Here is a 22,215-nt window from a genome sequence, read left to right as displayed (position 1 = left end):
TTCTGGACCTGTTCTGACACAGATCTAAAAATGTCCCTAAACCACATCTGCATACATTTTTTATAAAAGGTACTTGATAGCAAAGGATTCAAAGAGGATGGTCAGACTTGATATGAATAGACCTCAGGACCCAAACAGAGAGACAACACAAACACTAGTAGCAGCATGATACAACAAATTAACAAGCCGCTGTCATAACAAACAATATAGAAGTACAAAAATCAATGTTGCTCTAAAATTACATATTTTTCCTCTGTCATAATTACAACCAATTAAAGCTAGTAGCAGGTCAGCACCATTGGATATTACAGATAATGACACCTACCTGTGAGCAAGTAGAGCTGAACCCAAGCAGATTAGATTTTATTCATAAACTAAATGTTGGAGGCAATTGGGAGCAGCAACACAAACAAGCTGTGAACACAACCTAGACATGTCACTTTCTTAGTTGAATGACAAGAAACTAGCAAAGAGCTGCCTAATAGAAAACTTGCACTTAGCAATATTAGCATTGATCTTAAGTGGTGTTTCTGTCCACGTGATCAATACTGAAATCAAATATTCACTCTCCATTCAGCTCAGTTTTTGGCCTCTACCAACTCCAAAGGCTCCGTAGCTGCATGCTCCACTTTCTTCAACAGGTAGTTGCTCACATTGTCTGTCTGCTGTTCAGTATTGAGCAGGAAGCCTTTCTTTTTTTTCCAGTTTTCAAACTTTTTCACTCACGACTGCCAATACGACAGTGACTGAACTGTAACGTTAAGTGTTATCAAAATAATGATCTGAAGACACTTGAAAGGCCTAGAGCTGAGGGTAAAGTCAGGTGATAATGCACTGTGTTAGTACAAGGAACCCATTTTCCAAAAGACATTGTTATTTGACCCATTGTGAATCGAAAAACACTTAACAAATACGTATTTTATCAGCTTTAAAAAATTAAATTTGAACATAAGCAGCCCTAAAAAAAAGAGTCCTGAAACAGACCCTAACCCACAATCATGCAAATACACAATATTCATTTTAGCAGGTGCCTGTTTTGATGTGTGTGCAGCAATCCCTTTATAACATACTTCTTAAAGACATGTTTGCACCGTTAGCATGCGTAAGCTAATGATTAAGCCTCCATATCATTTTTCTTTAACTGCACTTACTTCACAGTAGTTTGTTTTGTAAATGGCATTTTTCCTCCTCTGGCCTTAAACATGAAAAGTGAACAAACTATAGCTGTAGAGATTTAGGATGATGGAGACACACAACACATGCAAAGGATATGCTGTACACACTGTGCATTATTGATATATAGCGATTTTAATGTTGTAGAGTTATCAGTTGTAAATTTGCTATTATTGTGTACTGTCCAAATATTTGGACAAATTATATTTTGGTGCATTGGCAATATTTTTTCCTGAACCTTTAATGTCAGCACAGCAGTTTAAAATAAACTGAATTGAGCTGATCTGAATTGTACGGAGCCCGTCTGGTGACATCGATAAGAAATAAAAATAAGTCGTTCCCACGCATTAGTAAATCGTGACCACGAGTTATTAATGCGTGGGAACGACATAATTATCACACGGTGTTTCATCGCAAGAGATCGCAGGATATCGGTGTAGTTCATTCCAAGGTTAAAATAAAATGAAATCAAATCAAAATGCTCCATGTTTCATGCAAGTCCGCCCGTTATCCTTAATCGACAGCTGGTATGACCACACTGTGAAATTTGCTCCACAACTTCTCTTGTTTCTTTATATTAGTATTGCGAGGCCACAATTTAACTATGTCGTTCCCACGCATTAATAACTCATGGCCACGATTTACTAATGCGTGGGAACGAATTAATTTTTTTCTTATCGATGTCACCAGACGGGCTCCGTAGAATTGAAATAAACAGATTTGAATAACTTGTAGTCTCAATGCAATTGTTATGGTGGTAGTCACATACAGTCAGGAGGAGGATGAGGAGCTTACTGAAAAAAATGGATCTTGCTTTCAGAGGCTGAAGTCATTTTCCTGTTGGCTTTAAAATTTAGCCTCTCGGCTTGAATACAGAAGTTCGGTCAGCTTTGGCACGGGAAAGAAAGGGGCTGACCAATCAGCGTATGAGAAAGGTTTGACCAAGCATTTAAGAAATGCAGACACAATAGAGGATTGTTATTCCTCTAAAAGGTAGATAATCGTATTTTGTACACGTAGCTTGTTATCGTGCATTACGACAATGATCCACTTACATTTATTTCGGTATGTTATGGGAAGAAGCGTTTTGTGTCCTCCCCTGTAAACTTTGGTGAAGTGGTTTGTCCCAAGCCTTTGCCAGCCGCTGCCAGCCACCTCTCGCCAGTGTTCTTCTTAAAATGAAGACGGAAAGAAGACGAGACTTGCGGAGGAGAAGGAGAGGGGACTGAAATGTACAGTTGGCATTTACTTGGCCACCGTTTAAAGGACGTTTTATACTTACATTTACATATATAGAGGGCCTCCATGAAGAGCCCCAAGTTACGACCACTATTATTATGTCGGAGGGAGCAGTCGCAGCCTGGTGCTCGCTGTATACATTTCAGCTATTTATTCCATTCTGAAGCAGGGATTCCGGTAGAACACCTCCAAATAGATAGATAGATAGCGCATCTCGTCGACTATGGTTTTATAAATACGTCACTTCTGACATTTTTACCCGTTCACATAGCTTTTTTTGTGTGTGTGTGTGGAGAAAGACTATCAGGATAAGCCACAAGACCGCAATGTATAATACATTTTGGACAACGGAAAATGCCGGCGAGGAAGCAGACTGGAGGGACGTGATGATGCCCTACTCCACCGAACTGATCTTTTATCTGGAAATGGACCAACCGCCAGGTAAGGCCGGGGAGAGCAGACTGGATGTGGTTAACCGAGGACACGGTGGAAGTGCTTGGTGAGGTGTTTATTGCAATTGTTGGAAAGTTTTAAAGCGTATGACCTGCTGCCAGTTTGAACGGTATTTGACGTTTCACGTGTGTCTGATCAATTGTGATACTGTTCGTTTTGGCAGTGAATCCTAATTGCTACGGTTACATTGCCCGAAAGTGTACATCAGCCTAGCATTGTCCTCTCGTGTTGTAGTGAGACACAACAACTCGAGCTTAAATAAAACAATGCAGCCTTCAAATCAGCTATAATAAGAGTTTTCAGCATCACTTCAGATATATTACAGCCTGCTTCTTGTCTGTTGCTCTCCCGTGCATCCGATGCAGCCGAAACGCTCTTTTGTATGTTTCTATGCTGGTGTGGGTTGACGGAGTGGCTGCTGCTCACTAAACCTGCGCTGAAAGACGACAAGCCCATGTTGTGTGGACATGGAAGTAGCCAAAATCCTTGTCATTCATCCATAGAGATAAGGCGATATGTTGAATAAAAAGGCAAAAGGTGGCATGTCATCAATTTTAGGCGATAATGCAATAACCATAAACGAGGATAGCTGAAAGAGCTACATCTGGATCATTCCCAAATCAGCTTTGCCCGGTGCTGACAGCGGGGAAGGGGGGATGGGATATAGAAAACAGAGGGACTACAATAATGAAGATCCCAAACATTTTATAATTCTAACATCCCTCAATGACACATCTACAACGCTGTGCGCTTTTCTGGCCAACTGTCACCCAGAATTGAAAATGTTTCTTTCATTCATTCATTCATTCATTCATTCAGTCATTCATTCATTCCTCGGCAATTGTGCCAGTGTCATTTGATCCCCCCTCCCCTCGGTGCGCTGAATGGATCATGGCGCAGATGTGGGACGTTGGTTTGTTTCCAGGAGGCGCTGTTCAATGCAGCTCGCCCGGTAGCTCTGTCCTTTTTTTCCCCCTCCATTGTCTTTTTTCCCCTATTATTTCTTGAGATTTACTGTAAGCTCTGCAGACACCAAAGAGAGCAGTATTTTGTGTTATCTGTCGCAATTTCAGAGATAATGCAAAAAAAAACAAACCAAAAAACAAACAAAGACAAAAAAAGGTTAAGACGATTGATCAAAAAAAATATTTTTACCTTTAGATGGCATAGATTTGAACTCTACTAAGGATTTTTTTAAAGACATGTTCACAATATGTAAAATTTGTGTCAACAAGGAGAGAAATATGATTTCAGTTGCGTGAATTGCTTACATTGTCTAGTCAGATCTTGCATCCTCAAGTGCCGTGTGGATTCTTTGTTTTGAGGTACAGAAATGGACTGGTTTAGTATCTCAAACCTTTGTGTGCCCTTTTAAACTGGTCTTTGTAATTTTTAATTTTGCTACTGGAGAGAAAAAAATGTTTTCTTTCTGTCTGTCTTTGTTTCTTTCTTTCTGAATACTGTCTTTCTTGCTTGCCTTTTGTCAGAGCTACAGTAGAGGTAATGGACAGTGCCCCTCAATGCGCTTGGGATCTAAATGAAAAACACTGGCTCTTTGCTGGTTTCAGTTAAGAGATTCACACTCTTAATTGGCATTGGACCTTGTCTTATATGGCACCAAGAGGCATTCAGTCATTACTGAATTCATGTGAGGTCACTGTCATGGCTTAAAATATAATACATGTTTCCTGAATTTTATCCTAGTTTAGCACACCATTTATGCACTTTCCATGTGATGAATAGTGTATTCAGCAAATATAGAAATATACACAAAGATGCTTTTTGGAGAATGCATTTGTCCTGAATTGTGTTGTTAGTGAAGAATGTAAGACATTTAGAGCAATCCGAATGAATCTGGGTAGTTGCCAGTGAAGGATGCTTGAGGATTTGGTGTTAAAAGTGGATAAAATCACCCCTGCCCTTTTCTTATGTGGCCGTGTGATGTGGGTGTCTTGACAATGCAAATGCCCTTCTTCTGTACCTCATATCCACACTATGTTGTACAATTATGGTGATCTTTTCAGTCCATTGTGTGTGTCCCTCACTTAAGTTGCCTGAATGAGCTTACCCTGTCATAAATCACATCAGCTAAACCTCTGCATCTTATTCTGACTTAGCTTTCTTTGTTTCATAGTATTCAGAGTGTACATGTGTGTTTGTCTTCGCAAAAACAGGCGACAGACACGGAGCAATGGTGACCCAGGATAATAAAAAAAAAAAAGTAAAAGTGGGAAAAAGGACAGAGGAAGAGACTGATGAGGAGATAAGTAGGGAGAACAGTAGACTAGCAATATTTATTCCACAGGAATTTAAATGTGAATGCCTCACTGACAGTTAGTGTGTAAATCCGTGTGTTTGTACAGTCGTTTCTGCAGAGTGATTAGCCCAGGTGGAGTGTCAATGCTCCCACCAGGGGAGGGCAAGGCCTGTGATTGCACTGATGACTGTGAGTGTGAAGCGACTGTGTGTTTGGATGTGGGGTGAATGAGTCTCAACTTTCAGTGGAAAAGCACTGGGCTTTATTGCAAAAGGACCATACCAGTATTTTTTTTTTGTTTGTTTTGCATGTCTACCCCATTTACAGCATATTCCACGTACTGTACATTACTTTACTTTAGTCATTCTATTCTTTCTTCCTGGCAGGTTCTAGTCACAACTACTCAGCATGTAAACCACAGACTTGAAACCTGCTTATATGAGTCTTCATTCCAATTTTCTATTTGATTTTGTGCAGTTGTGATATTGCGTTGCAAATTTTGTACATCTCTCTGTGCTCAACTTGACATTGACTTGCCCTGCAACTGCAATGTAACCTTCACATCAATAGCAGCAGTAGAGCTGCCTTTCCTGAGGCAATTAATCAGTTGATTACTTGTTAGTGTCAGAGTCGTTCTTTTAGTGGAAACATTTTTTTTGTTGTTGTTTTTTATTGTTGTTTTGTTTTTTCCGTTGTCTGAATTCATGGTTTTGAAACATTAATTATTAATTAAACATCTTTATCCATACTCTTGTTAATTTCATAATCTGTTGCCCAACCTTCATATTCAATTCAATTCAATTCAATTTTATTTGTATAGCACATATTTACAACAACAAGTCATCTCATAGCGCTTCACAAAGGCAGAGACAGAAACACGCAACAATCCAAAACATTTGGATTCCCTATAAGCTTCAGCAGTCCAAAAGCAGTCTGCAGCAGTGGGAAGGAACCGAAAACCCCCACAGGGGAAAAAAACCTCCGACAGAACCAGGCTCAGGGAGGGACGGCCATCTGCCTCAACCAGTTGGGTGAATGTAAATATAGTTTTATTGGTCTCTATAAAGCACCAGATATTGAAATATACATATATATATATATATTTTTTTTTTTTTCCTGGACACTGGAGAACACATAAGTTTATAATACATTTCTATTTCAAGGACAGCTCTACAAGGCAGACATAATAGCTGCTGGGATGGACGAACACCAGTACATTTAAATTGTAAAAATCTGTTTTTATAAGGTTCAGTTTCATTTGCACATCACACTTAGATTTGGCAAGTAAAAAAAAAAACTGTTAAAATTTTAAAAAATTTTATGCATTCAGTTTTGGAAAATATATGGGAAAAAAGACCAATAGTATAGACATAGCATGTTTATTATAAAGGACGGCAGCTGAGTAGGTCTGTGGCATCATTCATGGACCATGGAAATGTCAACACTTCTTTACATACATGAGTTAATCATCATCCATGGAATGGATTGACATGTGGTCTATAAGAGATATAATCTTTTGAATGTCTGCTGTTCATATTTGTCACTGAGAGACAAAATATTTTTATCAGGGTCATAATCTCAGTTAAGACAAATATATTCCAAAACATCATATAGTTCAGATATAAAGACAAAACTGTCTGAGTATAAGCCAGGGTGCACCTTAAAATTCCTTATTAACATTAGAAATATCTTTTTTCACGAAAGAATATCAATTCAAGGTACAGTTATTTTAGCCAGAAAGCCAGATATCTGGTTCTAGCTTCTCAAATTGGAAAATGTATGGCTTCCCATTTTTTTGATTGTTTGGTTGGACTAAAGAAGACATTTGATGACATGTGAAATAAGAGTGAATGAAAGAAAAATGGCCTTGTACACACACATTCAGCTACTAGTTGCACTGTGTTTAATACGGTTTGTTGATTTAGGACTTATGCTGCTCTGTTGGATGTGTGTGTGTGTGTGTGTGTGTGTGTGTGTGTGTGCATGACTGTGCAGTGTACAATGGGTATACCACAGGGTAAGTATATATTTCTGTGCGATAACACACTATTAATTATATTGTATACTTATATTTTAGTTCCTTAGAAAATGCACCTTTTGCATTTTATGCTTATGTTTTTATACTTTATATTTTTAGGACATATTCTTGTTTTTTATCTATTTTTACACTGTTTATATTTCTAAGACTTTCAATGGGAGCAACTGTAACACAGGCAAATTTCCCTCAAGTCTTTCTTTCTTTCTTTCTTTCTTTCATGAGGTCTCCCCCACTCATACATACGCACACACACAAACACACATACACACACTCCTGGCAGTGTCCTGATTGGCCGAGGAGGCGGGCCTCCAAGCAAAGATTAGTAAGCGCGTCATCTGTCTTTTAGATTCAGTCTTGCTCCCTCCTTTCTTCAGTCTGACGGAGTGGAGAGCAGCAGGAAGAGGAGGTGGCGGTGGAGGAGGAGGTAGAGGAGGGGAGAGGGAGCAACTAAGAGAGAGGAAGTGTGAGTGAGATACAGAGAAGGAGGGAAGAAGGAAACAGCTGAGAGATGAGTGGCAGCATGCAGCTAATGGAGAATGCAGTGGTGGTGGACGGTAAGAGATGGAACATGACAGACTTGTTCTTTTGATGTATTCTTTTGGGTCTGTTTTTTTTCTTCTTTTTTTTTTGCAGCCTTTTTGCTTTTGTCAGTTATTTAACTCTCTTTTACGGTTCTGTATCCATTTATCTGTATTTTTTTGCTAGTTTCACTTCATCCTTTTTTCCTGACATTGCAGCCCCTTCTTTCATTCCTCTTTCAAAACCTGCGGTGTGTGTGTGCAGAATTGCTGTTATTTTGTCATTTTTACTCAGTGTGTTATATACTCTCAAACTTTGATGGAATTAATGCTTCAAATATCAATTTGTCCAACGCAAATCCCAGTTACTAAGTAAAAATGCCAACCACTCTCTGGTTTCAAACTCAACTCTGACACTTTGTTATGAAAACAATCAAAGACATTCGACTGAGTTGCTGCTATAATGTGGCAGAAATCTGTTTCTAGTTTGATAAAGAAAGAATCTTATGCTTAAAATGCACCCATGTACACACACACACACACCACCTGCAGCTCCTTCCTTCCTGATGTAAATCTGTGGAAATGAAACAGATTGAGAGGCAGATTTCTTTGGAATAGTTCATTCATGGCACATGTTTTGAGTTTTTATTTGCTTTTGCAGTCTGCGCAGTAATTTCACTGGTGTGTATGAACTCTTGTTGCCGTAAACATTGCAGTCAAGATTGTTGTTTTGCGAGGTCACTCCTCTACTGCCTTGACACAAGACTGTTGCCCTGATCAGCTGAAGCATGCACAGATGTGATTTTAATACTTGCTGTGTTGTCAAAGATCCTCTAAGATCTGTACCAATGCATTCAGTTTGTGTCAAGTATGTGTGTTTGTCGTGTGTAAGTCAGTCTGTGTTGACAGTCATTGTTCAGGAGAGCTGTGGGTTTCTGCCTGCATGTGTGATGACAAGTGATATCGAAGTGTGTGTGGCTGAGCGCTGCTCCTTTGTCTGGTGAGGGGTGGGGGGAGGGATGGAGGGGGAGGCTGCACTGACGCTCCCCTTTGTTCATCCTTTTTGCTCTCCTTCTGTATTTCATGAAGTAATTGTGACTGTTTCAAAAGACAGCTGCTGTGTTGAAGTAGTAGTTTATATATTTTTTCGACATTTTCCTAATGTGTGCTCGTGTTTAGGACAGTTGTCATTTCTAAGTTTTTTCTGGTTTAATGCAGAACAAAAGAACAGACTTTTCCCAAGTATTGTTCACTGTGCTGTGCGTAGGGCTCTGTGGATTCTCCAGAGATCACTGACTCGAATGTGTTGAACATTTTTAATGAAATGCAACAACAAAAGACTTGTGTGTGACTGTGTACATGCGCATGTGTTTTTGTGTGTTGGTGCTGTTCATTGTCCTGTTGTTGTAGATGTGCGGGGGAAAAAACAAGCTATGCAAAAATAACACATTTATTGGTGAGGTTGAATTTTAAAATAGTGATCACTTCTGTTTATCATCAATTTTGTTGTTGTTGTGTGAAATCGTCATTTTCTATTATTTCTTTGTCTTTGTAATGAACTGGGCTTTTGAAATGATGCTCCAATGACTTTAGCAAAGTAAAACTATATGCATATCAATACATTTTTTGACTAATTGGTAAAGTCAGGTTAAGGTTGGATTAACTGCTAACGAAAATATTTATAATTATCTTTTTATGTGCTGTCCTTTGTGTGGTTCATGTACCTCAACACTGGGCACAACACACGCTCAGTACAGTGTGTTACATTTATGTTAGATAATAGAAGAAAAAATGTGCTTCAATGATTTATTCTACTTGCACAAACTTTTTTTTAAAAGCATGAAGTGGATTTCCACATGTACACATGTGCGCTTGAGTCAATAATGCGCTGACAGAAGGCAACAGTGCAGCTGCACAATGACAGTTTTGGCAGCAGTAACTGACTGCCATGGTGATGGGAGGGGGAGTGGCAAGAAGTGAGCAGTGTCAAAGTGTCAGGGAGAGGGAAAACTCAGAAACGCAGTAGGGCCGGAGGAGAACAAAGACAACAGAAAAGGGAAACGAGCTGCTACTGTGTTCCTGTTGTCACTCTTTGTTAAGGAGGTCATACAAACAAAAAAGGAAAAGACAAATTTGTGGGATGTGAATAGTTTCAACAATTAAAGCTTATTTTCAATTTCTTTCTTTCTTTCTTTTTTTTTTTAACAAAGGCAAATTGTGTATTTTCTTTGGTTTTTGATTGCCTTGCATGCTCTAAACAGATTTAGGTTGAGTAATATGTAGAAATCACATCGATTACGAAGTAAAAATTGTATGGAGCATGATACCTATAAGTTTGTATGAGACTGTATGCACAAGCTGTAAACCCCTCTCTTTGTCCCAAAGGAGGACTCTTTACTGCATAACCATTCTGGTTGTGTCAAAGCAAATTAGGACAATACATTTAAATATAGTAAGCTGAATCACAACAGGCTACATGTCAGTTCCATAATGAAACTTGAGAGAGAAGAAAGTCCGTTAGTTGACCTCAAATAGATCTGTTGCTCCCAGTGGCCAAAAATTGTGACTTTAAATACAACCTTTTTACTGTTGAGGGACAGTTTTTCATAGATGCGGAATGTTAACAGAAAACGAGCCAAACTGTGTTTAAGTTTTTGTTGGGATACAGTAGCACAGTAAATGTGAAGTAAAAGTCAAGTGTGCCATCTGTGGCATGTCATATGATAATTTGTGAGGCCACAGTGTTCCCAGAGAATACTTCTAACTTAGCTTTGTGTGCGTGTGTGTGCGTGCGCCTGCGTGCCAGGCTACCCTCAGAAATATTCTATTTTATTAATTACATTTAAAGGTGCAGACTGTGCCTGTGTTTCTCCGTGTTTAAATGCCAGAAGATCTGAAGCTGCTATCACTCCAAAACTGATTAACCTATTTTGTTTGTAGCATCAGGTACTGTTTGAATTTTTTTTTCTTCATTTTTTCAGAGGTTTTCCTATGAACCAATTTTTTTTATTTAACATAGACACTAGACTTTATGTTAAATGTTCTGTAACATTGCCTAAAAAATGTTTAATTAGAAAAATTATGATGAAAAATTCTGTTTTTGCATTTCTGCTTTTGTGGATTGCTTATTTGCACCACAAAACCAACATTTGGTCTACAAAATGATTATGATCGCTTGAGAAAGACTGAAAATGCAGATTGATTTTTTTTTTCTTCTTCTTCAACTCAGATTTTTTCCTCTGCAGAATATACCAACTTTAATATCCTTTAATAATTAGACTTCCAAAATCTTTCATTAGACTGTATAGCATTTCACAAACAAACTTTTATCAGTACTTGTTTTTACCTGACCCTCTGCTCTATCTTTGAGGACTGCACCTACCTATTCTTTTCATTGTCAGTTAATTTGTAGAATATTTTCTGAATGAATCTGTCAGTTGTTTGACTTGTAAAATGTCGATCAGTTCTTCTCAGAGCCCAAGAAGACTGCCTCAAGTATCTTGTTTTGTCCACAACCCAAACATATTCCATTTACTCTCATAAAAAAAAGACTTTGAAAGAGACTTTGACTTTTTTCTCACAGAATTACCCACAGCAATTGGCACTTAAATTAATATCCTACAACTGAATAATTAAACATTGCAGCTCTAGCGTGATGTTGAAAAAATGGAGTATGACTTTAAGTTCCAAATAGAATTCTGAAAGTAAACCAGAAGTTCCACCATATTCTGCTGTGAAAGCAACAATGAAAGATCAAGTTGAAGTAAAGAAGTTCCCCATTAGCAGCCCAGTGGGAGAATGAGATCAAAGACAGGGGAAACTCAAGAAGAAAAGGTGTGTTGGCAGGTGTACAGGCTGTTCATGTGTGTGATTAACAACAATACAGTCACGAGCTGCCCTGCTGCTTTGTGCTATGAGTTGCATAAGAGATGTTTTCATGTGCAAGAATTATTGGAAAAATTATCTAGTTTGTGTACGCGGTTGAATAAAGCTAAATGTCTGTAGACTGATGTGATCAAGAGTTTCAAGTGCAGTAGTCATGCTTAGCCCACCCATTCTGTAGATCATAATGGTCTGGCTGCACCACACAATCATTCTGCTGTTGGACAAAAATCAGTCTAGCTTGTTTATGTTTCTTTAAACTAGTTACAGTTGTTGTGAGCGAGGCTAAGCGAGGGATGTGACTTAGGGGTTTCCTCCAAATAGTGACATGTGGAATTCTTGTGGTGGAACATTTAGTTGAAAGACTTGTGCTGTGATTTAAATAGATACCATAATTGAGTGCGTCTAAATATAAGCTGCACCCACTAACTTTAAAAAGAAAAACAAAATTGTACATATATAAGCCGTACTTGTCTATAAGCTGCAGGTGTCCACATTGTAACATGACATATTTACACAGAAAGATTTTTCTAAACTCATAAATAAATAAGTACCGGTAACATACACAAATACAGACCATAAATGCTTTTAACATGGCTGGTTAAAAAAGTTAAAAATACAGTAGCCTACCAGGAAAAGTCATTGATCGCTATCTTCATCTTCCTCCTGCGCACTAAAACCAATAAAGTCGTCTTCTTCAGTGTCAGAATTGAACAGCCTCAGAATTGCTTCGTCACACACTTTCGTCCCGAGGTAAATTCGTGAAACTCATAAAAATCCATAAATTAGCCGCATCATTGTGTAAGCAGCAGTGTTCAAAGCGTGTGAAAAAAGTAGCAGCTTATAGTCCGGAAATTACGGTAATTCACCGGGGGAAAAGTTGTTTCCCAGGGCAACGAAAATGGTAAAACACATAGTGGAAGGGGGAGAATGCTAAATGCTGAAATGATTAGCTAATGGAATTTGAAAAATGGATTTTACATGTAACATTTATCCAGATAGTTGGACTAGAACTGCAACAACTCCTTTCCATCTGCAGTCATGGATCAATAGTTAAACTTTACTGTAGGATTGAAGTCTGTGTAGCACAGTATATCTACTGTATACCAACTCTTTCTCACTTGTAACATATTCTCTCTTTCTATTCTTCAGCTCTTCCTCCAAAACCAGCAAAGCCCCAGCAGCCCTCCACAGTTGGGGTGGGAGGGGGCAGCAGCAATGGTACTAAGGATGGAGGAGCAGCAGGCTCACTGCAAGAGGCTGAATGGTACTGGGGGGACATATCCAGGCAAGTAAAACTAATCATGTACATTATTTGTCTTAGGATTGTGGTAGCTGATATTACTGGGCTGTGGTATCTTATCACAGATGCGTATATATCGAAATATATATACACAAATATATATTCAAGGTCATTTTTTCCATTTGATACATTGTCGACCAGCCAGCACTGACAAGTTTATGTTACAGCTGCATAAATTGGCCTAAATGTGTGGGCCTTGGTCTCTTTTCCCCAAGGGCAGGTTAACTGCCAGGCAAAATTCATACATACTCTGATGATAACCACACCTCCAGTGCAGCCAATCAGTTAGCCTCTTTCAAGTAAGACATTGTTGGCAAGGCTCAGTTTATGTAGTCATCTAGTTTAGTTGATGGTGTGTTTACTTTAACTAGGTTTTACAAAGTGCTTTACGATGTGTTTTTCATTCATGCATTCACACACATACTCACAAACCAGTGACGCCAGGGACGGGGGATACTTGAGCACATGGCAGGATCAAACCGTCAACCTTGCATGAACATCCACTGTGCCACCTTAGCCATGGCCACGACCTGTGTGTGGCTTTGAGACAAGTTCTGATTGTCTGCAAGTGATGACTGGAGTCAGACTTTTCCAAATGGACACCATGTGTGCACTTAACCAACTCAAACACAGTTTTTCCCTCTTTTCTGTTCTGTCTTCAGGGAGGAGGTGAATGACAAGCTCAGAGACATGCCTGATGGGACCTTCCTGGTTCGGGATGCTTCAACCAAGATGCAAGGCGACTACACACTCACACTGAGGTAATACTGCTACACAGAAACTTTTAAATCTGTCTCAGAGCATTGTGAATTGTATGCATTTAAAACCACAGGGGAGTTTATTTAGGTTGCTAGAGTAGTGGAGTACTTCTTCTTTTCTACTTTAATGCAACTATTCATCTACTTTGCAACAGATTGAGGGAAATTGTGTTGAGGAGCATTTTGCCTGAGCAGCGTCCTAGGTAATTAAAAGAAATGGCCCACATCCCTGAAAATAAAGTGCTTCAGGAGTAAGTGAATCTGACCTGTAGGCTGTTAGTGTGTAAATATTAAGGAGAACTGGTCTATGTTGGCTGCAGGGTGGCGCAGTTGGTAGCACTGTTGCCTCGCAGCAAGAAGGTTGCCGGTTCGCGTCCCGGTGGGGGCACCAGAATCTTTCTGCGTAGAGTTTGCATGTTCTCCCCTTGCAGTGGTTCTCTCCAGCTTCCTGCCACACACATGTTGAGGTTAATTGGTGATTCTAAATTGTCCGTAGGTGTGAATGTGAGTGTGCTTGGTTGTCTGTCTCTAAGTGTGGCCCTGTGATAGACTGGTGACCTAGTGACCCTAGTGAGGATTAAGCGGTGTATAGACAATGGATGGATGGTCTATGTTGGGATGCATTTTCAGTCTTTATTGCTGGAGAGGTTTTAATATGGTGTGTATTCATTGTCTTACTTCTTTGCTCTGTTTCTTTTCATTCTTTCTTTAGGAAGGGAGGCAACAACAAGCTAATAAAGATATATCACAGAGATGGAAAATATGGTTTCTCTGACCCCCTGACATTCAGCTCAGTGGTAGAGCTAATCAGCCACTACAGACATGAGTCTCTGGCTCAATACAACACCAAGCTGGATGTCAAACTTGTGTACCCCATCTCTCGTTTTCAACAGGTCAGCACACGCAAGCCTATGACCGTCATTATGTATATATTCACATCTATACACACATCCATCCCAGATGATACACACTATGTAAATGACCTTTTTAATGTAAATTCAGAGTTTTTACAGCTCAAGATTTTTTAATCTCAGTCAGAATATCACATTTTCCAACAAGTTTTGTTTTAGACAAATTAGGTGATTGCTGTCACAGAACAATTCATCATAAATGCAAAGTTCCTAAGCATGCACAGTATTGTAACCATGTGGACACCGCTGTCAACACACTTTTGTGTACTTTTGTTATGGGGATAAGTAGTTAACACAGGTAAGAAGAAAAAAAATGTCCACAGCCTTTAAGAAAAGGTTACATGTGATAAAGGTTAGATTTACTGCTTTAATCTTACAGGGCCCATGCAAAAAGCCAGATCCATAAAGAGAAACTAAGGTTTCCTAATATGTGTGGAAGAATTTGACAACCCCATCAAATACCTGTGGGATGAACTGAAATACTGACACCATCGTCAGTTTCATTTGTTGCGCTCTAGTGGTCTGCCAGGGCTATGTAGTGATGAGGGTGAGCCAAATGCGATCACAACCAACAGGGAAAAATACAAAAATAGGACTCAGCTTGCTTTAAAAAGTTGTATTATTTCATGATCTTATGAATCTTACTTCCTCCTACTAATCTTTATATCCGTTTGTATTGTATTTGACAACGTTTCTTCTCGTTTTATCGCACCCACCCACCCCTCCTGTATACCAGGTAGTATGTGCTGGGTGTTTCCACTTCAAACTACAACAGCAGCAGGATTACTGCTCACTGAAATATTGCTCAGTTCGCACCCTTGACACACTGCTTAAATAATTGCATGCATCCATGGTTTGTCAGGCAAGTCATTACTCAGAGCTATAGAATGCCTCCCAGAATGCACACTTTGTGGGACATTCAGGATATTGTGGGTGGTTTATTAACTACCCTCTTCAGAGTCACCCTTGACAAGTAGAAACAGGGGCAAAGGGATCCAACGAGTGCCTGCATTTTTCCACGTGCCTTCTTTACAAAAAGCTCTTAATTTATTGATGTCTCACACTTTTGCATAAAGCCTTTTCCTTTTCCCTGCCTTCTTGTTCAGTGAATCACTCTGTCAACAATGCTCTTCATTGTTCTTCAATATCTCAGGACCAACTGGTAAAGGAGGACAACATTGATGCTGTAGGGAAGAAGTTGCAGGAATACCACAATCAGTACCAGGAGAAAAGCAAAGACTACGACAGACTGTACGAAGAATACACCAAGACATCACAGGTACACAAGTGCTGTCTTTCTGCTTTTAACAGAAAAGAAACTGTCATGTTTCTCATCCACTCTCTCACTTACCCTGTCTTCTTGTCCCTCAGGAGATCCAGATGAAGCGGACAGCCATCGAAGCTTTCAACGAGACCATCAAGATCTTTGAGGAGCAGTGCCACACACAGGAACGGTACAGCAAGGACTACATTGAGCGCTTCCGCCGTGAGGGTAATGACAAGGAGATTGAGCGGATCATGATAAACTATGAAAAGCTCAAATCTCGGCTCGGTGAGATTCACGACAGTAAAGTCCGGCTGGAGCAGGACCTGAAGACGCAAGCCATGGAAAACCGTGAGACGGACAAAAAGATGAACAGCCTGAAGCCTGATCTCATACAGCTCCGCAAGATCAGAGACCAGTATCTCGTGTAAGTACATAAGACAATATAAGGCATAAAAAACACAATCACTAATACAGTGTTACAGCTTGATGAGATCAAAAAGATCTTTTTGGGTTAGTTTAGACCTCTTGATGTGGTGATTTATAGATAGTCGAAATCAGAAGAGGTCTTGATAGAGGATGAGTCAAGGGCTTCAGAGGACAGTTTTAGAAAAATACTGATCTACCATGGTCACAAAAAAAGCATTTCGCAAGATCTTGGTTTGAAAGACATGAGACAGTTTGGGGTCTTTTTTTGTAACTTTAAGAAGGTGACACTCTGTCTGATATGAATATCAAAATTAGAAATTTAGCTTTAGAAGTTGTAGATGATTGAGACTCAGGCTCTCTTCTAACCCAGTCTCTTGTTACAGTGAAAAGCACAAGTCCAGGCATCTACATTCTTATCTGAATTCCCTGGTTATCCATGTACAAAGAACATGGCCTGGGTCGACTTCTTTAAATCAACCATGACTATGAGCTCACTTGATGATGATGATAATGATGCCCTGTGATAGCCTGGCAACCTGTCCAGGGTGTCCCCTGCCTTCGCCCTAAGTCAGCTGGGATAGGCTCCAGCCCCCCCACGACCCTAGTGAGGATTAAGCGGTGTATAGAAAATGGATGGATGGATGGATGATGATGATGATGATGATGATGATGATGATGTGTAGTTCACCTCTGGGGGGTGCTATACACGCTTAGTTAACTAAGCAGTACCTAGAACTTTCCATGAGTTAAGACTTGGTGATAGAGATGTAGACCTATGATGTTAGAAAGTCAGTTTTAGCAAAACCAGTGGAGAAATAGTTTACACATAAAAGAATCAAACCTGGGAATGAATGTTTTGCCTGTTCGACTGAATTACCTGAAATTCTCAACAAATCATTAAGAATCACGCAAAGATATTAAAGATATAACAGAGTATAAACAATGAAATAAATTTTATAGTTTCATATTTTTCACAATATCTACTCATATCACTTAGGCCACATTTGTGTCTCAGGGTCCTCAAGCTGCTCAATTAGAGATTTTAGGCTTTATTCTGGGAAAAATTTGAGTAAAATTTGAGCAGAAGGGACCTCATGCCAAGTCATGGTGATTGGTACATTGTTGTAGGTCTGCAAATCTGATTTCTATTCAATGTCGTGATTGTTTACTGCCCCAGAAACTACTTTGTAAATGAAATAATAATCTCTCTTTCCAGCTGGCTCAATCACAAAGGAGTTCGCCAGAAACGAATTAACGACTGGCTTGGAATCAAGAATGAGAACACTGACGAGTGAGTCTCCACTTCTGTATTTTACTACCTTTTGATAAATACGTAATTGAAGCAAAGGGGATTAGTGTTGTAACCATACTTATTTAAATGTCCATAGAGCAAATGTTAAAATACTGAAAAGCATTTTTTTCCTCTGCAAGTTATTGTTGACAGTGTATTTCATGTGTAACTGATGGTGTGTGCAGAGGCTACTTTGTGAGTGAGGAGGATGAGAACTTACCTCACTACGATGAGAAGAGCTGGTTCGTTGGGGATCTGAACAGGACACAAGCAGAGGAGCTCCTCCTTGGGAAGCTGGATGGCGCTTTTCTTATACGAGAAAGCAGTAAAAAGGGCTGCTATGCCTGCTCTGTAGTGTGAGTACACAAAATAAGATTTCTGGTTTTCTAATACTTGTCTTATGTATGTAAATGAAGGAGGACACCTTTCAAAATATTGCAGTACTAGACAGCACCATTGCTGAGAACATTTCTGAAGTTTTAATCAGCTCTTCTGTTTCACAGTCTGAACAGAAAGGAAATGTTATGCCGGAGCTGTTATAGGATTCACATAATAATCTGGTAACTCTGTAAAACAAACAAAGCAGTTTAGAACAAGTCAGGCTGTCCTAATACCAAACATTTTGGTGGCCTGCACCAACCCGATACGTGTTGACGTGATTTTTGATTTGAGTTTTTGTCATAATTTATGAACCTTTAAAAAAGCTTCAGATATAGTTTCTGTGAACGTGTTGGTCTACTTTGTGCCTGTCTCTCCAGTGGGCTGTCCTACAAAGCAAGGGTAGAGGGTTTGCAAGATATGTAGCCAGAGTCTTTAGTGTCATTAAGGTGTCTCTCTTTTTACCTGGCTAGATCACGACAGTAGCTTGTGCTGTGGAGCTAGCCCGGTCAGTAGCCGGTTATGTTCTTATTATGTTATGAGTTTTGCATTTAAATGGGTTGTAAGAAGTGTCTCGCTTTCACCAGTTTTTTTTCTAGTGATTCTTTGCTTGAAACCAATTCTCAGCTGAGTGAATATGTAATATCTGTAAACCTGTTGAGCTATGCTTTACTAAAACCACTGTATGAAGCCATGCGCTTACAGGATTTCACACTGTATACTGCATTGCCATGGGAACCTATGTGCATTCAGTTGGTGATGCAGAAAACAATTCAGTTTCAATTAAATTTTTTTTTGTACAGCGCAGTTTACAATACGTGTCATCACATGGCGCTTAACTAAGTAAGATATAGACCTTACAAATTTAAACAGAGAACCCAACAATCCAAAGTTGCCTTTGGACTCCGTCTGAGCAAGCGGTTGGCGATGGTGGGACGGAACCAAACCCCCACTAATAGGGAGGGGGGGAAAAAACCTCAGACAGAACCAGGCTCAGGGAGGCAGCCATCTGCCTCGACACGATGGGTGAGAGTGGGGATGAGGGGTGGGGATAGCAGGATAGCAGATGGAGAGCAAGCAATAGAATGGAGCAATAAATATGAATATAAATATATATAAAACATATAAGTATGTTTTCATGTTTGGTCCAGATTTGCTCCTAAGTCAGTTTACTTTGCTGGTACTGATAGAAAATAAGTTAGGATATTGATTATTCTATTGGTATTTATTAAAGAGAATATTCAGTCAATGACATTTATTTCACTTGTGATTTACCTTCATTATGACACAGTGTCAGACTTAAATGCACACCAATACAATATCATGTTTAAATGTATGAAGTGTAAAGTTTAACAGCATCACTGTTTTGAATAATTTGCAATAGCAGCCCTTTTCAGTATCAGAAATTTAACTATTCCTCTTAGCTCTCCAATAAAACAACCTGTTAATTGAAGTATGTGACACACAATTGGTCTATTTTGTGCAAAAGAAGAGTCACATGGCACATTAAACACCTCCTTTTATGTGAGCAAGCAGAGTCTGAAGAAGAAAACCTGGTTAACAAAGAAAGTTGATAATCACCTTCATGATGCCTGTTGTCTCTGACTGGGGTTTTAGGTTTTTTAAGCCAACTCACACAAAGAAAGCTTGGCTATGTCAAACTTGCTTTGTAGCACAGCCCTCTTTTCAAAATCATCTTCATGCTGAGTTTGTGAAAAACCAGAGGCTGCACGCACACATACACATACACACACACACACACACACACACACACACACACACACACACAAACACAAACACGGCATTTGCATTCTGACCTCTGGTTGTCTATAACTCAGTCCTTAATCTCCACCCTTTTAGTTTATTTGTTTTTTCACAAGTTTCTGCGGACTTGTTGCTCAACCTGGACTTGCCCATGCCATTTCATAAGGCTACCTATGATAGTACAATACTTTAGTAAATTAGTAAAAAGTAAATTAGTACCATTACATTTTCAGAATTTTGGAATCAACTTGCTACCAAAGTAGCAGCATTTTCATGACATCCCAAATGACAAGATAGCAGCAGGGTAAAAATTAAGGAAGGAGGACAAAGCATTGAAAATAGATGGTTTAAAAGAGACTATGATTGATTTACTTTGGTGGTAACTGACTTTGTATATATGTAATATGTAAGAGTGTAATTTTTTGACAAACGGAAGCCTTAAGTGAACCCTCTGAAAGTAGTGATTTAAGATTGGAAGCTTTTAAGAAACATGTATGAAGTATTTTTTTTCTTAACATCAGGATGACAAAAACAACTTCCTTCTTGCAAACAGAAAACCTTGATTGATTAATGACTACACATCTAAATTCCTGCCTAACTGAACTGCTCTCATGTGTGTCCACCCAGTGTTGAAGGTGAGGTGAAGCACTGCGTCATCTTCAGCACACCGCGGGGCTTTGGCTTTGCTGAGCCCTACAACCTGTACAGCAGCCTAAAGGACCTTGTTCTTCACTACCACCACACCTCCCTGGTGCAGCACAATGACTCGCTCAATGTGCGCCTCGCCTACCCAGTCTACGCACAGATACCCACCGGACGCAGATGAACCACACCCACCTGACCTCACCCCCGCAAACAGACAACAGGAAACTTCTTCTTGGGGAAGACAGTACTGGGAGAGTGAAGGAAGGCGGAGGGTGGGATTTTTAAAAAGCAAAACAACCCCAAAACCAGACATGATAAATATAGAAAGATATAAATTTAACACTTGCTGCAACACCCGTCAGCCAGCTTGGAGTTATATATTTTTACAAGAACAATTTCGGAGGGCATTCTGTCTAAAGACTGCTTGATTTGCACAAGAAAGTTGTAAATGTTTGTGAATGTGAAAAGAAAGTGACCGCAGGACGGAAGGAAACGAAGTAGGAGACTTCAGAGTTTCAGGTTGACCCCGCTGCTACCTAAATTTTAGCTCAGACTTTTTTTTACCAGAAACTCAAACACCACAAGAATGAAAGACAACAACAAAACATTCCCATCCTAAAACATTTAGTTTGTTTTTGTCATATTTTTTCCTCATTTTCATCTCAGATATTACAATGTTTATGTTTTGGAGTCGTCTTTATGTTTCAGATATTTCCTATTGTTTTTACGTAACCTTGCTTGTGGTAAATACAAAAGGAGACGATAATGTCATGTGTCAATTTTTCATCGCTCTCTGTACGTAAAGATAAAATAATGTAGCATTACGAGACATCACACTTAATGTGTAGGTGTTCTTCTATGTAGACCGCTGCTTAGGGGTTTGGGAGGATGGGGGGGGTGAATGGGGGAGGGAGTGCACAAATGACGAAGTTTTGTAGTCTTCAGAAGGACAAAAGAGTTGTTTTTATATTAACTGTAGAGTGTTTAAATTATTTTTGATTTACTGGAACATAGTTTTTGGGTTTTGTTTTTTGTTTTTTTTTGCCGATGTGTATATGGCAACATCACAGATCAAAACCAGAGACCAAAGTTACTGTAGAGAGGGAGGGGAAAGGGGGAGGGCAAAGATTCTTCCAGTGTGTGTTTCCATTTTTTTATTTTCTTTTTGCAAATTCCGATAGAAGTAAAGAAAAGGAAATGAATGGTGTGTTTGAGGCCACACGTAGAGGGCACATGCTTGTGCACCAAATAGCCTTTTTTTGAAAACCAAATGGTACATAAACGGAACCGCCAGGACTTTCTGCTAATACAGATCGTCAAGTAAGAAGCACTTAAATGAGCTCCATTTTTGACTCTAGCACTCTGCATGGCATTCTATACTCAGTCACCTAGCTTTGCCTATGTAAGCTGAAAGGGACGAGTCAAAACTGAAGCTAGATCAGTTCATGAATGGAAGAGTAATCCGCAACTGAAGATGTTTACAGTTATTGCCATGAACAAAATGTCAAACATAATTAGTTCTCTGATGGGTGGTCGGTCAAAACAGGCAATTTGACAATTAGGATATAAGAATAATTAGGCGTAGCTCTCATCAGAAAAAAGTTTTTACCTGTTTCCCAGCAGAGATTGGCATCTTTAAAAGTACTCTTGTGATCTAACCCACATTTACCCACAATGATAAAATGATGATTTTGTACAGACTGCTGTCCACTCTGTTTATCTGTGATAGGTCTGAATTAAAAGCTACAGAAAGGCTGAGGTCAAAAATGCTGCAGACAAGAAAAGGTTCACGGTGGTCAGTTCACCAAAGTCATTCTCTGGAAGAAAAGCATGAAGACAAAATCTGACCACAACACTTGAATTTTATGTGTTTTTTTGTTTGTTTGTTTTTTTAAGTGAGTTACATGCTCCA

General features: G+C 39.3%; 1 protein-coding gene across 2 annotated transcripts; it reads left to right on the top strand.

Moving 5' to 3' along the window:
- Positions 1-2,448: 2,448 nt before the first annotated feature.
- On the top strand, positions 2,449-21,069 carry LOC103372671 (phosphatidylinositol 3-kinase regulatory subunit gamma). 2 transcript variants are annotated; one of them, XM_008302366.1, is made up of 9 exons: positions 2,449-2,853; positions 12,713-12,848; positions 13,526-13,624; positions 14,334-14,514; positions 15,686-15,811; positions 15,904-16,223; positions 17,442-17,516; positions 17,702-17,872; positions 20,286-21,069. In XM_008302366.1, the coding sequence occupies exons 1-9, from the start codon at positions 2,739-2,741 to the stop codon at positions 20,482-20,484; spliced, it is 1,422 nt and encodes a 473-aa protein (XP_008300588.1). In that variant the 5' UTR covers positions 2,449-2,738; the 3' UTR covers positions 20,485-21,069. The 2 variants fall into 2 exon arrangements, with proteins under 2 accessions (XP_008300588.1, XP_008300590.1); XM_008302368.1 differs by lacking the exon at positions 2,449-2,853 and adding an exon at positions 7,628-7,714.
- The last annotated feature ends 1,146 nt before the right edge of the window (positions 21,070-22,215 follow it).

This window comes from Stegastes partitus, unplaced genomic scaffold (genome assembly GCF_000690725.1).
Source record: "Stegastes partitus isolate 25-593 unplaced genomic scaffold, Stegastes_partitus-1.0.2 Scaffold1801, whole genome shotgun sequence".
Taxonomy (NCBI): domain Eukaryota; kingdom Metazoa; phylum Chordata; class Actinopteri; family Pomacentridae; genus Stegastes; species Stegastes partitus.
This window is presented reverse-complemented; position numbering and strand designations above follow the sequence as displayed.